The sequence below is a fragment of the Fulmarus glacialis genome, unplaced genomic scaffold (assembly GCF_000690835.1).
Source record: "Fulmarus glacialis isolate BGI_N327 unplaced genomic scaffold, ASM69083v1 scaffold21308, whole genome shotgun sequence".
Lineage (NCBI taxonomy): Eukaryota > Metazoa > Chordata > Aves > Procellariiformes > Procellariidae > Fulmarus > Fulmarus glacialis.
This window is the reverse complement of record NW_009230400.1, coordinates 83,035-99,957: the sequence shown is the minus strand read 5'-3', so window position 1 is coordinate 99,957 and position 16,923 is coordinate 83,035. Positions and strand designations below refer to the sequence as shown.

The window sequence follows — 16,923 nt, the reverse complement described above, 5'->3', positions numbered from 1 at the left end:
GCTGATGAATCAGTTTTTATTTATCAATAATAAAGTTGAAAACCTCAGTCTTTAAACAAACCTTGACATTTGCTTTACACGCTGTGAGGGGACCTGCAATGTAGGAACTCAGATATATTTTGAGACAGATGGACAGACAGAAAGGTAGAAATTAAAATCGGTTGTTGCAAAATTGCCATAAAAATGTTCTATCCCAGCACAATTCCTCTTTCACTGTGCTAGCTCACTTGCTGCAATCCTACAGTCGGATCTGGGCAGGCAGATTCCTACCCCCTCATGTGAAAAGATCTGTAAATAGTGGGTGAAGTTAGGCAAACACATAAGTCTTTGCAGGATCAGGGCCATAAAAACTGAAATTTTGATGCATAATATTTGTACATACAGTTACACATACAATATTTATACATAAATGTCATTTGTTATGTTTTTCCTTCCTAAGCTGCAAACTCAATACAACAAAAATTCTGGCAGTCTCACCTCTCTTCCTAGCAAATTTCTAATAGCTGCCTTCTGCAGTGATACCGCCTCTTACTATGACTTTACCGTTTTTACAAAATATACTAAAGATAATTTACTAGTATGTTTTGAAGTATCATAAATAATTAAACAAACAATGCTGTCAAAATGAATTTTGAAAAAGGGCACATTTTCTGATGATAAACCCTTGTTTTTTTCATTTTATCATTTTCATGTATTTTCTTAGTAATACACAAAATCCAACCAGCTCTCTGATTGGTCTTAATCTGAAATTTTGGAAGTTTGAAGAATATATAACTCTGATCCGTGAATTTGCACCCACGGGCAAGCTAAGCTATGAATGAGTATCATCAATCAACATACTAAAAATGGTTAAAAATACCTTGTGTTTGGACAAAATATATTTGTAATGGCTTTATCTGCCACTGTTTTATGTGTCTATAAGCACACACAGGCAGGCATGGGTACCTATGCACAGTACCAAGCCAGGTGTGACTGAAGAACCTTGAAAAAATCTTTCTTTTTAAGGGAAGATTTACACTCTTGTGTGAGCTTTCTGCTCACCATCTGTGTTAGAAAGCTTTGAGGGGGTCAAGTATGCAAGGCTTTTCTCCTTGACTATAAAAACAAGAACCCGTTCCCCTCCCTGGATGTATACGTAATGACAAGCAGGATGCTCGCACAGTTCTCCCTCATCTGATGGCTGAGGTATTTAGAAATAAATGAGAAAATGACAAGACTTTGCAGCACCAAACACGGCTCCTACCCCCAAAGGCAGCTAGGGCAGTTAGAGCTGTGCCCACACGATGACTGTGAAGATGGCTGTAGAGGGCCAACTGTTTTGAGTCCAGGGCAGAAAAGAGATGCCCCCGTGTGTGCCCCGGCACTTCTGCTTGGCCACACACGCGCATGCACTAGGTGGGGTTAGGAGCTCTGCTTACCGCTGATTTTAAGCAAGCTTCTCTGATAAGAATTTTCAGCTGCTTGCAATATTGCCTAACTTTCAGTCCATTAGACTGACATTGTTCAATCTGAATATCTGAATCAGGCTGATTTTACGTTTAAAAAATACCCTCACACACACAAACACTTGTATACTGTATAGGTATGTGTATAGGTTTGTATTCACACACTTACACATCCACGAGAGAATTTCTGAAGGTAGTATCTAACTTCATCTTTTCCTAGTCTCTTTATGTAGATTTCTCAGTGAAATTAATTAAAATATTTACAAAAATATCTAAACAATGCATTATTAAATTGATAGGGTCCAGCAGACCCATTTTAGCACTTTTTTAACAATTTACTAAAAAAAAATCATTATCCACAAGTTTAAGTTGCAATGAACAGATGGATGACAAACGTATGCACAGATGAATTTAGTGACAAATCCATGTATCTAATTTTTATGCTCAAAACATAATACCACAGTGTCAAATATAATCCCTAGAGAATTCTAGTGCCGGGACTCTAAAAATGACCCTCAATCAGTGACAACTCCATCTAAGCTACTCTCCGTGACAACGAGCTCTCTGACCTCAATGTGTAGTAGTGCTGCTAAAAAAATGGTAAGGAAAAATTGTGGCTTTCTAATAAAGAGACCCTAATACCTGGCCGAACTGTAAGCTTCTAGTTGCTCACCCTACACCAGTTAACAGAGAGCTCCCTGCTGACTTCAAAAGACTGGCCTTTTGCAATTGAGGGAAGACCTTTGTAACGTTTCTGTCAAGAAAGAAGATGTCAGGACATCCCTCTCCATTGCATAGGTGGAATAAAAAAATTAAATGTGATGCTGGAAAGAAATAGAAACATCATCTCTTATTGCTTCAGACCTTGCTTTTCCCCATATCTGGCAGCAAAACAGAAAGAGTTTGGAGTCAGCTATACTGTCTGTCACCTCAACAGGATCTGTAATGAATTTGCACATTTTACTCCAACTACTGTATATCTAATCAGAAAAAGATGTCCCCGTATCTCCCTGATCTAGCGCCAAATAGTAAAAGGTGATTCCTTATGTTAACAATTTCAGCAGAATGGCTTATTAAAACCAGATTTTAGGGTATTATAAAATGCTTAGAAGCCCTTTAAAATGTCAACCAGGATCCCCAGAGACTGCATAAAATGTCAGCCCAGCTCAAGCGCCTGTTTTAAGCAGAATGAATTAGCAGCGTGCTGTCGGAGGTTGTTATCCAAAACAATCAGTTAAGAGGGAAAACATCAAGCTCTCTTTGTACTTTCTATATGAAAAGGGCCATTCAGAATGATCTTGTAGATTTCTGAAGCTGATTATTTAAAAACAGGTTTAACCAGGTCTACTCTCGATTTAGAAACAGACCAAAACTATTACTGCCCTGTCCTCGGTCTAATCATATCGTACACCTCTGACCAGTGTAATCCCTTTTAACCAGTATAAGGTTATTTTACCATCAACATAACCAATTTAGCCTTCTAATCCTGTTCCCATAACTAATCTAATCATCTTGTACCACCCTTTTAATCATGGGTTAATATCGTCACATCTGCCATCCACAGCCAATACATTCTGCCTCTCCGACCAATTTATCTCATTTCCACTTGCCCCCTGCTAACTTTTCACAATACCACTCTAATCAAGCTAAACTTCAAACCTCTGACCAGTCTAAACTCAACATATTTACCAGCCCTGCAGCTGGTTAACGCTGCCATTACAATTGCGCTACGTTTCTCCAGTTGTCTGCAAAACCAGTGAGACCTGCAGCCCAGCCAAACATGTTCCCTGCTTAAGCTTTTACCCACTGGCCTGAGGGACGCTTAGGTCCTGTAATGCAGTCTTTATCAGTAAAAATGCAACATCTCCAATTTGGTCACAGATACTTTTTTTTTCTGCAGAACAATAATTCATTGGCCTCAGAGATCCTCATTATTCACCTTCTGTATTATTCAGCATGTCACAGAGGAGTAACTTAGGACAGAATGTGGTCCTGGGAATTTGAGCAAGTAGTGAAAAATTGGAAGACTATGGCATGAAATTCAGTAGATGATGCTCATGACAAATATTGCTTGGGACGTGAAGGGTAGAGGATATGGAAACTAGTTTTGATGTTTCTTTTTTTAATTTCAGGATTCTTTTCAGAATATTTAGAATAAAAGCAGCTTGTGAAAGAGATCATGTACTAAAGGGAAATTTAATATAACAGGAACATAATAAAAATCCTTTAAAACTGTCAGCGTATAAAATAAAAGGATGTATTTTAGGATCTCTTCCCTATGGCCATTAATTTGAACAGAAAGTGCTATGGCACAAATCAAATACACAAATCAAAAGTGTGTTACCCCACAGAATCTAGTTAGATGAAATACGTGGGCAAGTAAATGATAGCAGTCGTTTTGTGCTTGTTCAACAGCCTAATGAAATGAACTGGTTTTGTCTATTCAGTTCATCTTTTCGCACCAAAACCACCACCACAATCTCAGTAATTACAAAGACATAAGAACATTTCAGGTTATGGTTAGTGTATACCACTGGGCAGCACAGTGAAAGCTCGTATCACTGTTGTCCTCGATGCAGTCATTAAGTAGGAAAATAGATGTTCTAGAGACTAGTTCTGTTGCGTCAGGTGCTCAGCTCTATTCAGTCAAAAGGTTTTTGAGTTTTGCTACTGGAAGAACAGTGCTCTATCATTCTTACCTAGTATCTTGCTGATATTGGAGTTGTGCATGTCAGGGAAGGCTTGAAGGATCTTCCGTCGTTCGTCTTTAGCCCACACCATGAATGCATTCATTGGGCGCTTGATATGGGGCTCATTGCTACCACGCCCTCTGGATTCCCGATAAATTCTAGACTCTGAAACTCCTGCACTTCCTAAAAAGAGATAGAAAAACATTCCCAGCTTGTGTTTCATTATGCAGGTTCCTCTGCCATCAGCAACCTACGTCAGGTGCTGCACGTTCTATGAGTCAGTGTTCACAATAGGTTAATGGCGTTTCTTGTTTTTACTTGAAGCAGTAGGAAATACCATATCTTGCATATTGTCTAGTTTTAGTTATTCTATTGATTCAGTATCACGCAGTATAAACTTGATGAAGAGTTTCAATTGCTTTTGTCAACACAAAGCATTAAACAGCTTTTCTAAACCATCCTTTGCTACTTAGTAATGCAAACCCAATACTTACCAATGTAGATTTTCTTTTTACTTTCTTCCTTTCTTGCTTACCGCATGCTGGTCATGTTATGTTACCTATCTTCTACCTTTTTTGTGATGGGAAGGGGGTGATATATGGCAACATCAGGCGCTTCTTCTTAAGCAATTCTCCAGCTAGCAAATGAACATTTACACATCTGCCTGTTTTTGTGCTTACCTCTCCATAACAACATAAGCAATAGCAGAGAAAGAAACGAACATTACGCTTGCTTCATCAAACCAAGAAAGTTCCTACACATGCAGAGCGTGCATCACCTATAATTCATGGACTCACTGTGTGATTTCATTTATCCCACACCTATTTGCCTCCTTTATTCCCTTTTACCATCAGAAATATATTCCTGGTCCAGTCTCGAGAAGTGCAGTGTACATAAGAGAAGGCTAAAAATCACCTCCAGACTTAAAACACCACACGATGAATCGTTTTTTCCTGCCTTGTTTCATAGCCACTTATTGCTAACTGCTCTTACTCCTCACAGGCCTCCAAAGCACTTGGATTCTCCTCCAGATCCTACTGACATATACATGCAAACCTGGAAATAAGGATAAGCCATTTGTACTGACCGTCAGAATCTCCACTCATGTTGAAATCCATCATTGCGTGGCTAAACTTCCCGTCTTCACTCTGTTTTACTGCCAGTTGCTGAGTCAGGGTCTCCAGTGTTGTTTTGTCCTATATAGGCAAGATGACGGGATGTGGATCAGGAAAGTCATTAAATATTGTAACTGCAAAGTTCATAGGTAGTTTAGAAGGTTGATAGGGAAGCTGGATAACAATTAATTCACAACAATTTACTGAGCCAGGTATTTAAGAATACATAATAATATTTTTTCTGGAAGGAATATGGTTGCAGACTCTACCAAGTCCTTTTTACAACATGCTTATTAGCTAGTGATGAGCAAACTTCATAGTGTCGAAAAGATTGGTTTAGTTAGGCATGATAAAATTGGCTGCGCATCTGAAGAATACTTCAACTCTCTGTGTCCCCGGGACTGCAAAGCTGGACTGGAAGTTTAGATGATACACGCTCTTTTGCAATGTATTTATTGTTTTACTCTATTTCCAGCCTGCAATCAAAGTGTGGAGACATGGGTGACTTTGCCCTTTTTCTTTTCTAAAAGGCTGTATTTTAGGAAGCAGCCCATAGGGCAAAAAACCCCCCTGTAGTTCAAACTTATTCAGGCCTTGGGAAAGGGTCAGCCTGAAGTAAGCATGATACTTGGGCAGCAGTTTGTGTTCTCATCCAGACTTCTTGCCCAACCCTACTAACACCCCGTCCGTCATCCATCTAGTCAGAACTATCTGTGAACCCTGGATTGCAACAGGCTAGTGCGTGCTGCCAATTAATCTGTCAGGCTGCAGCGGTGTCTAAAGACATTGCCAGAACAACATGCCAGGGCCATCAATTCCAATGTTCTCTTCAAAACACCTCGCTTCCCCCTGAATTGTTTGACTTTACAAATACAAAGGTGTTCCATTTTCCAACTGTTTTTGTTTTCCCAATGAATTTTACTCATAAATGTTCTATCTTCCTGACAATCATATGTTTAAAAATAAATCTTTCAGGAAAGCAATACTAACATTTCAAAATGTTAGGCACTGTGCCTTTTGCAAAGCTAAGAAAATTACATGATACGGAATGATAACAAAGTGGCTCCAGTCGAAAAAATTCTTTTGAGCTTCTTCCTGAAAGGAAGATTGCTGTTTTGTTGCTCTATTCCACTCCTGATGACTGTGAAAGATCAACAAACTAAAAAAAACTTTCAGATTTCACATGGCAACCGGAGACTTTACAACTATTCTATGTAGCCTAATAATGTCACTGGGTTGTATTATAGAAGAAAACAGAAAAGAGAACAATACGAGTACAGAAACGCTTCCTGCAGTGTAATGTCCCTGCATCTGCAATTCAAAGAACAGTTCAAATTCATTTAAGTCATTTCACAAAGATTTTCTTGAGAGAGTTAGAAAGGAGGCTAATCTGCCAACTTCGTACACTCGCACAGTTTAGGGAACATGAAGTTAACTTTCCTTCTCCTCGCATTCATTTTCACTGTGGAATCCTTTCGCACTCCTGGTGCTCTGTCTATAAGAGCAGAAACATCACCTCCGAAACCGTGCAAGATGAGTTATCCTCTTGGTTTTTGCAGGAAAAGCTCATGCAGCAGAGTCAGCCCATCACAAGCAAAAGGGTTTCTGTTAACGCTTCCAGGCACAGAAGATCCAGGAAGCCTGGAGAAGCTTCGAATAAGCATCTGAACTATTCAGGCATTTAGCTTTACCAAACTCTTTGATCTACTGGTTTTAACTCAGCTCTCATTTCCAAAGCAGCCCATCAGCAGAGAGAAAGTCAGGAATAAGTTGACTTTGTATTTCTTCCAAATGGATCTCAGATATATAATGCAAGTCAACAGTTTTTCCTCAAAAAAAAAAAAAAAAATCTATTTACCGTCAACTTCATAAGGATAGAGTTCAAAAATGTTTATGTCAGAAACCATTTACAAATGCTGCCACCAACCTAAAATATAAAAGAACATCTCCTCTTGTTGGGTATATTATGGGGGAGGGGAGTTGTTCTGTTGCAGACTTTTCTTGAATCATGTATAAACCTCTTAGAGAAACAGAGCTGAGAGCGCAAAGGGCACAGGCTTAACAGCTTTTTCTTTATGCAGTAAACGCAGCTGTTGAAGTCGGAGGCAGTTACATTCAGAACCACACTCTGCCGACATGATCTGATTGAGTCTTAAGGTCAGCGAATACTCTGGCATGCTGTCTGCAAGGTACACACCAGGTACGGCTCGTTTATCAGAGTTTGACTTAACAAGCCTACAGATGCTCTGCCACTATCCATCTTGGGCAAAGTTTTGCATTTTGAGGTACAGCCACATTAGATGAAGTGAGAGAGCGCAGGCATGATCGAAGAGGGGCTGCGAAGGAATGCCAGATGAGTGCTGAGCTCCCGGCTGTGCTGCTCAGCCCCAGCACTTGCAGGTGGCTCTCCGGAGAGCTGAAACGTGGCTGAGAGGGGAGACCACCCTTTCAACACGGTGACAATTTACTCCCTGCTACTTAAACATAGAGAATGCCATTATAATTTAATCAGCAACGATAAGGTGGCAGCTAAAAAGAACTTCTGCACGATGTCGTTTTTGAAACGGGGGCTGTCAAAACAGCCAGCTGTACTTTTCTGTGTTAATGTTTAGAAATGTTTAAGTTTAAAACGTACTCAGGCAAGAATAAGTCTAAGGCCTGCTCTTTCCTAAGCCTCTGCAACAGCATTAGGAGAGCAGAAGGAGATCAGCGACACCCTGGCAGGATGCAGAAGCCTGACTATATGTAAGTAGCATTCCGTTTTTCTTTCCACTAAACACATGGCAGCTGATTTTCCCCAATCCTGACGTACGGAAATGCTTTTCCAATTACAAAATATTCGAAAGGAGCTAACCAGCATTCCCGTGTTGTTTTGCTTGAAAGCATTTAGTTGATGACTTACTGCTTTTCGTTTGATGGAAGCATCTCTTTACCTTTCCTACAGAGTCTTTCATTTGATGGAGAAAGTATTTATGGAAGCTCCAAAGAAACAAAGGAAAAAAAATCTTTTCTTCCCTGACCCCAAATAAACTGGCAACCTGCTGAAACTGCTAGCCCAGCCTCCTCTCACAGAACCTATTTAAGAACTTCAGACAAGAGATCTACCGTGGTTTCAAGTTTATACAAAAGGAGGACCTATTTATTGTCATTGTCTTAATTTAACAGCAAATTACACATTTTTAAAACTGCCACCACTCCGCTGTGTTGGATTAGCTGTGTAAACAGTAGCAAGCTGTGGTACCATACAGTGATAATAGGTGGAGTACACGCATGTTGGGTTCAGCCGCACACTTCAATAAAGTAGTTGTGCTACAGCACTGCAATTCAAAAGGCAGTGGCACATTCCTGCACACTACGCTGTACTATGTCTTAAACTTATTTTATCATTATATCAAGCTCTACATCCAATTGCCTTGCTGGGCAGGGAAAGGAATGGGGAAGAGAGTTCAGCTGATGATATTGTACGTGCTTTCAGGTTTTTAAAGCTACAGGAAAATAACGAGAGTGATAATCCCTTCGTTTCAGATTTGCCACACGCCCCAAAGGTGTAAAATGCTATTCATCCCATCAGCGACGCACGAGCGGCATCAATTGCAGCCTAGAACCAATACTGCCAGGAAGAATAGGTAAGGCTGGTGCAGACCCAGGGAAACGCTGCAGTCTCTTGCTTGTGAGACCTGCTAAAAATCAGACTGCATAAAGCAGAGAAACAAATGGTAAGGAACGCTTCTGCTCTTGCAGGAGGAGAAACATAGGGATCTCTTGCTAAAGATGAAGTGAATCCTTTTCTTCTATATTTCTGAATTTTGGATCAGGCCCCAGAAGGCTGAAAGACATCTTACAAACATCTTTTTCCTCTATGAAGAACTTCCGCAGAGGTTAGGAAAAACTATCCTAATGGTCATTTCTGTTGGATTGTAGGAGAGACTCTCCTTAGGGGCAGCAAGATCTCTGTTGTCTGGATCATTTAAAATGGTAATGGGCAAACCAGAGAAGATAATACTGTAGAGAGCAATCAATCCCACAATAGCCCAATTGTTCAAAGTATAACCAGAGAGGTTTCATCAACAGCCATAATGTGATGAGAAGTTTCTAAAACTTTATTAATCAAAGAAAGTAATCTGCTGCAGAAGACTGATTTGTACCACAGCTCCTAGCAATGTTCTAAGTATATTTAAAAGAACAATGAAAAACACATACACACATGGAATGTGTCATGTAGAAAAAAAAAATATAAAAAATGACTAAGCACCGCAAGTCAGACTCAGTTTTGTGGTCAGCTGCAAAAGTTACTTGGCTCTCTGTCATGGATAGCTGTCATAGTTTAACAAAACATTGATCTAAAAATGACAAGAACTTGGTTGCAGTCTCTTTCATAGAAGAAACATAAAACAAGAAGAGTCAAAACATATGTAGAACAGCCTGATAACGTTTGCCAGAACTCCTCCCACTACCATACAAACGTGAAGCAAAACCTTGGAAGGTTTGAGAGATAAAGACATTCTGATATATTTGCCTACTCCCCTCTGACCCCGCTGCTCCTGTCTTGTGCTGGATCATGGTACCAACGCTCAGGGTGCACCTGAGACCATGTGCACGCCTCCAGTCCTGAAGGACTCCACAGTGCTTCCAGAATACTGCGAATGCTGGGCATATGGCAACGGATCCCTCCTCCCCCTCTTTGAGACATCCTTTTGGCTGGGGTATTTGGCAAACACTGACAGTACTCTGAACTCCGTTAGAATTGCATTTTGGCAAGAGCTGTTTTTCCGATTGCATAATTCAAGGTTAGCAGTTTTACTGAAGCAGTCCACTCTTCACTTTTCTACTCCCCTAAACCCTACTCCCATTTCCCCTGATATGAATATTTTTCCTCCCAGTTTGATGCCTGCACAGATACAGCCAGCGTAGAACACCAGAGGAGGAGTGTTCAGGCACATCTCTTCAGACTCCCGCTTTCCTTATTCCAAGTGAACTGAAAGGCCAGGTGAAAAAAATGCATTTGTAGAGTAGCTGGAGAGAGCCAAACATGGTTACCTATGGACTGCAAGGAGAAACTCGCTCATCAGTTCTTGCACCTGAGAATTAGAAACACACTGATGGACAGAGTGCCTGCTACCTTCGTTCCCTTTAGTGTCAATACATAAAAAGAAACAGATGGTTGCCTGTAATTGTCCTTTTTAGTGTCCCATTTCCTCCCTCCCTCTCCAAGTGCAGTTTGTCCAGCTATTTACCATCCTGCTCTGTGGGAAAAATTCCCACATCTAAACTCTAAAGGTGGTACTTTCAAATAGATTGAGTTTTGATAAGCTCTTTTTATCTCAGATTGTTGAGCAGGGCCTGTGACACCATCTAATGTGGTGCTGAAGCAGAGTCTTCTCTCAGCAAGCCCCAGTAAATATCAACTGTTCAGACACATACCTTGGTGGATAAGCACCAAATCTTGAAGTACTAGGCAGATAGCTGCTAGACTATGATCCCGCAATGAAAGTTCCCTTCAGTTTATGACAGAGAAACATCTTTGATTACCAGACACACTGGGGGTGCCAGGTGTTATCCATTCAACATCATGATATTTTCCCTAGCTCTCCAAAAAGCTGAAGAGTCTTATCCTACATCTGACAGGAGCGAAGATTTTGTAAAAGTAATCTTTCTGTGCAATTCCTCTGCCTCTTGCAATAATAAACATCAGAATAGCTTGTGTTATAAAATCTTCATCCACAGTCTTTCAAAATGTGGAAAACATGAAGAAGGTAGGTATTACGGATGACAGAGAGCTGGAAGAACTTAAAGGAACCACTGGCAGTAGTGAGAGGTGTGCTCAGAGGTTTGCACATGTTGAATTATTTGCAGTCCAGGCTCTACTCCTGCATATTAATGCCATGGTACTTCAAAGTAGGTACTGTGCACACTGCCTATGTCTCAGTCCAAACCATGTTACATCTATAACTGCTGTAAGAGAATTTTTGGCTCTTTTCTGAGGGATCTTCTATTTAGATTTAGCTTTTTCTGTGTAACATCACACTGCCCAAGTGTTTTGCACTCATCAGTGAATTTAGCCACAAATTTCACAAAGAAAGGCAGTTTTATTAACTCTGTTTCCCACATGGGAAACTAAGTCACATATTAAATGACTTGCCAAAGGTTCCTTAGTAAGACTGGTAGTTTTAGGAACTGAAACTAGCACTCCTGAATCTTATCTAAGAATCATAACCTCAACCTTATAATTTCTTTGTGAACTGTGGAACTGTGACTCTTGCTGATGGCACATGTTAGTTTTTTTTTAGGGAAAGCAAAATAAAATAAAAATAAGAGCAGTTACAGATCCGCCATTACAATGGACCTTGCTTAAGTAATGCTTGCTGGGCCGTAAAACTCATAAAAAGCACATGCATGAAATGATAAAATAGAGTGAGACTTTCAAATGTTGACTCAGTAATTGTTAAAACCCTTCTGGCTGCACAATTTTATAGTCTTCTACTGTACTAATGAAAAGGGAAGAAACAACAAAGAAGGGTTTTAGCCTTCCAATTATATAAACTCTGTGGACCACCAAAGAAGATGAAAGATTATTTATAATGTCACAGCAATTTATCATTTGGGAGATTTTTTTTGTTGATGTTGCATCAAAGTTGAGTATGAAGAAACAATGCATTCACCACCCCCTCAGCTCTTTCAGTCTTGCTTATCTGAGATCTCTCTTTTTCATGAAATAATCCACCCACAGAACCTAAAGCAGCATTAGAAGCAAGAAAATAAAATAACATTCTTTATTTGTGGCTCTTCCTGATTTCATGGTACTTCTTTCAGAATTATTACATTCAGTCTTAATCGGGGCTACATCTACCACATCTTTTGGTTTACGGTATATATTCAGATCCAGACTGGTTCAATACTGCCTGGAAATCATTGCATCTGATTTGTAATCTATATGACGTGCTATATGGACTCACTAGGGAGGTTTTATAGGGAAAAAATCAGATGGGTCAAGTAGGCCCAGACATTTAACTACTCTCCTCTCAGGAACAGACACCCAGTCACAGGGGGAATTTACTGAAATTTGTACAGTCATTTTCTTTGCCGTACACATTGTGGACATAGGTCTTTGGTTTCTAAAGGGCTCTGAAGTCAGTACCTTTCAAAGCACTGAAGACAAGACAGAGTCCACTGAAATAAAAAGAGGAAAATCCTCAATAACTTGGCAGGGGTCAGGTTCCTAAGATTTTTTTTTTTTTTAATTCTTTATTCGAGAAAGAATGACTTCCTCGGTAAAATACATTATTTGACTTGGAAACAAACTGATGGGAAGTAGTAATTCTACAGGAAATGGTGACACTGAGGTCCTCCTTTTCTTTGGTTATGAGCTCTGAAAGACAGTGTAAGTCAGGATTTTGAAATGAAAATGCAGGTGGGGCTGGCCCAGCCCATTACCTTAAAGTAGAAATAAGAAGGAAAGCAAAAGCAAAGCAGAATGAAGAGAGACTGCTTCCTTCCTACAAAAGTTTTTACAGTGCGGGCATAGGCATTGACCTCAACCAGATCCAACTGTAATCCGCTGATTGCAAATAGGTTAAGAGGTACGGGATCCAGTTTCTCATCTAGACTGCTTTCTGGGCTGACATGCTCTGTAACTTTGTGTGAATTGCTCAGTCGCTGCACCTTAGTTTCCCCAACTAAGCAGGATGGAGATTGTCACATTTTCCCACCATTGTGAAGAGTTTTGAGATCTCTGGATGAAATCTGCTGTGTAAATTTTAATGAAGGATTTCACAGCAAGTCAGAAAGAGCTGCTACAACTGATCAGCCAGGCAAGGAAGGGTTAACTGAGGAAGAGAGGTCGTACACCAAAAATGAAACAAGATGAAAATCACAGCCCACGCAGGATATCCTGGGAAAGAGGGTCTGCACGCACACAAAGAGAAAGCAAGAAAGTCTCTGCTTTCCTGGGAATTGTTTATTAAACAATGGGTGACTCAACTGCGCAGAAGCATTACAGCTATATTGACTATTCTTTTCCGATTTTCCCTAGAAGGTATTAAAATTATGAAGGCTGCTGTACCTTTGCTTGCATTTCTTCCAGCCCTAATGAAGAAGTTGACATGCTTCTCCTAAGAAAGAAACCACAACATTTTCCCAGTCATGCAGTAAGGCTTAGCTTGTCTACTCTCCAGCGTCAGCATCAATACAATTAAAAGTAAAGTTCTGCACCCCCAAAACATACTAGTGGCTGTTTGCCACACAGCTAAGTGAACACCTGCATACTAGGACGGGCAGAACAGGACAGGCTGATCCCCCAGGACACTAAGTGGGCACAATTCACAGAACAATCAGGCTCAGCCTCTATTACACTGAAGGGAGGTATTGCACTGATGCTGGTGCCTGTGAATGTGCTGAAAGCCCTAGCTATTGAAGGCATGTGATTATGTAAAAATAATAATAAAATCTCAGGAAGTAATTAGCTCTCGTGGCTGTAGGGCACAGCTTAGAACTTAAACCCAAAGATTCGAAAAGCTCAAAAGACATAACAAGAACACCAAATCAATTGTAAAGTTTTTTTCAGGAGGAAGTTGATCCATCTTTATTGGGCTTAATAAAATTTCCACTAAGGTATAAACAGCTGCAGTCCTCCCTGATCCACGCTAGCCTCTGAATGTTTCCAATCTCTGCCCTTTGGAGTGAACGAAGACTTAAATTCCCATTCAGAGTTCAGCACCTGCAAGGATCCAGGGTTCTTCCCTTGCCTCTTTGCCTGCTCTTCTCCTTGACTTCAGTGAGAGTTTCACACACACATCCGTGGGCAGAATTTGTCCCTCCCTCTGTATGTTTCATTTTTTATTAGCTAACCCTGCCCATGCATCTCTGCCATAATAACGTACTAAAGACAAAGACACATACACACTTAATTTTTCTCTGAAAAATGTACCTGGGCATTTAATAGATGATGGTCAATTAGGAAAAAAATAAAATAAGCTCTTTAAAATAAAGAGCTAAAGTCCTTGGGGGAATAAAAAAAATCCTCATTGCAGAATCTCCCCCTCCCATGTGTAGGCACTTGCTAACTGAGAGTAGTGGCACTGTGACAAAAGTAGCAAAACCAAAGGCAGGCTTTACTAAAAGAAAAGGGGGGAGGGGAAGTCTTCCACTGGCCATCTGTGAAAATAAGGCATGTGGCCATTAAATGCAGAGGCTGTAAATATAAATATACACAAGCTCCACAAAGCAAATGGCAAAAAAAATGGGGGAAGAGGGGGGGAGGAAAAGGAAAAGGGAATAAACTTTCAGCTGAAGCAAATCAAAATGTTTAATGCTTAGTTACCAGCGCTGGGCAAAAACAATTTTGATCTTTGCAGTGTGCAAACTTGACATGTGTTTTTAATTAAATTTGAGAAAAGTTCCAGGAGAAATGACAATGGATACAGTAGCCCTGTTGAACAGAGGACTCCTTGAACACGAATGATCCTGTTGAGCCTGCTGATTGGACTTACTGAAAGGCTGACATACAGGGTGATGGATGGGTGATGACATAATACCTGCTCGCCACCTTGTCACGCTTTTTGAAAACTCTGCTCTGCATTGATACCATTAACAAAGAGGACTGCAGCCCGCATACAAGAATTTCTGCTGGCAAAGAACCTCAGTAAGACAAAATTAGGAAGAGGGTAGGGAAAAGGGTAATAAGAAGGGGACATACAGTTGTTAGGATAATATGTTAACCTTTGTGTTGTGGGACTGTAACAGTCCATTGTCTGCAAGATACTCCCTGTATAATAATTATTCCAAACAGAAGGATCTCTGCTTACATGGCGAGAAGAGAACAAAAATATGACACTGATCATCTTTCCTAGTGTTTTACAGGCCAGTGAGGAATAGAGTGGGCTACAAATTACAGGACATATATATTAGCAGTCTGCTGAACTTGCAGGGATAAGTGTGTGTGTATGTAATGTCTGTGGGTAATATAGCCTCTGCTAGTCACTGGGAATGCTGAAGTATTTTTCCAGTAGAATACTACGGAGATTATGAAAATGGGCAGGTTTTAACTCTTATAAAGTGATTTGGTTTATGATGTTAGTACTGCACCTCTGGACTTATTTCCAGTGGGTTTCTCCCATTTGGGAAGCCCGGCTTGCGCCAGGTCCTGTTCTTCCCAGTTTCAATCATTACAACTTATTCACTCTAGTCTGATCCATGGACTGTCAGTGTCTGCAGCATGCATGGGGTCAGACTGTGTTTTACCAACCCTTCTCTTTTCTTCTCCTCCCTGCTCTTCTCTCCTCCAGTTTTTTCTCAACTTCCTGGTTCAAATTTAAGCAATAGGGGAAGAAAAAAAAGTTATCGAAGTAAAATTCCCTACTACAAGAGAAATTTAAATCCCGTGTGTTAAACCAGCTCCTCCTTATGCCTTTAGTAAAGTGAGCTCCAGTGTTTTATTTCTCAAAGACAGCAGGATCTGCGGGTTTGAGATTCTTAATATCCCCCTCCTCCCTGAGGGGAGAGCAGGGACAGAATTCATTTCAGCTCAGCAGATCACAGCAGTTTCTTAAGAGTTAACTCTGCTGTCCCCATCCATCAGGCAGCCAGCGAGGCATCAGGAAGGAATGATGGATGTAAAATTATTACAGGGCTGCCACCCGATATACTTACTGCCATTTGTAACTAACGCTGGAACTGACACACTTTTTTCATTATTAAACATCCACATTAAGTCAACATTGGTCACTGTCATTTCATGTTTGGCACTCTCTTAAGGGGAAGAGGGAGAGGTGGGGGTGGGAGTGGGGAGGATGGTGGCAGGAGGGGTGGGTGGGAATGGGAGGAAAGGCATCCTGAACCCGGTGTTCCATAAGGATGAGTAATAAATAGGCTCCTGCTTACAATGCTGGAATAAATATTGTTACAAATAGCTCTTTAGTTACAGCCCAGCAGACACATGTCAGAGCCTTTTAAAAGGACACACTCCAAGTGATAACAGGGAGAACTTGTATCACAGGTTAAGAAACACTTCAGCACAGGACGTATACGTATTCGGATGCACTCATCTCAGAGCGTGCTACAAGTGTGACTGCGTCTGTGCACGTCTGAAATGCTTTTGTGGCTGTGTATACTTACAACTGTCCCAGCCGCCGGGACCTTTCGCAGCAGGCGCCAGCATTCGGAAACCAGTACCTGCGTTTGTACCAGTGTACACAGACACGTGCTCAAACACCTGCTTGTGTGCCCCCTTCCTCCTTTTTAACAGTTACCAGGGTACATACACAAATGTTTGAGAGTCTGACTATAGTCAGAAAATTACTGGCTAGCTCAGTGCATGTTTGTGCTGTGTATCTCTGAAAGAGTGCACTGTAGGCTTGTATGCATGCACACACATGCTGGCTCTTTGTGTTTGTGTACATCTCCTTTGCAGAGGAACAGGCAGTTTGGGGGCCGAACAAATAGACCAGAGTCCACTTGGTGATGTTGCCCGTTGTGGTGTTTGCACTAGATGACAATCTGTGCTTTAAGGTACTTGTATAAAAGGTAACATTGCTTATGTATAGTATATCAAGCTATAATTAACTGTAGATGACAATAACAAATAAAACTATGCTCCTGGGTTTCCAAGAAACCAGAAAAACATATACACACACTTCTCATTTATACACGGAAATGTTTCCAAGAAAAGTAATGTAAAAA

The 16,923-nt window shown here is 40.6% G+C and overlaps 1 protein-coding gene across 1 annotated transcript in view; it reads right to left on the bottom strand.

The window, feature by feature from the left end:
* Positions 1-16,923, bottom strand: part of LOC104081455 (transcription factor SOX-5-like) — a gene marked incomplete at its 5' end in the record, with an annotated part of 98,520 nt that overhangs the window by 6,310 nt on the left and 75,287 nt on the right. Inside the window, 2 exon segments of the mRNA XM_009584213.1 lie at positions 4,145-4,318; positions 5,223-5,331. Of these exon segments, the coding sequence (XP_009582508.1) occupies positions 4,145-4,318; positions 5,223-5,331 (283 nt within the window).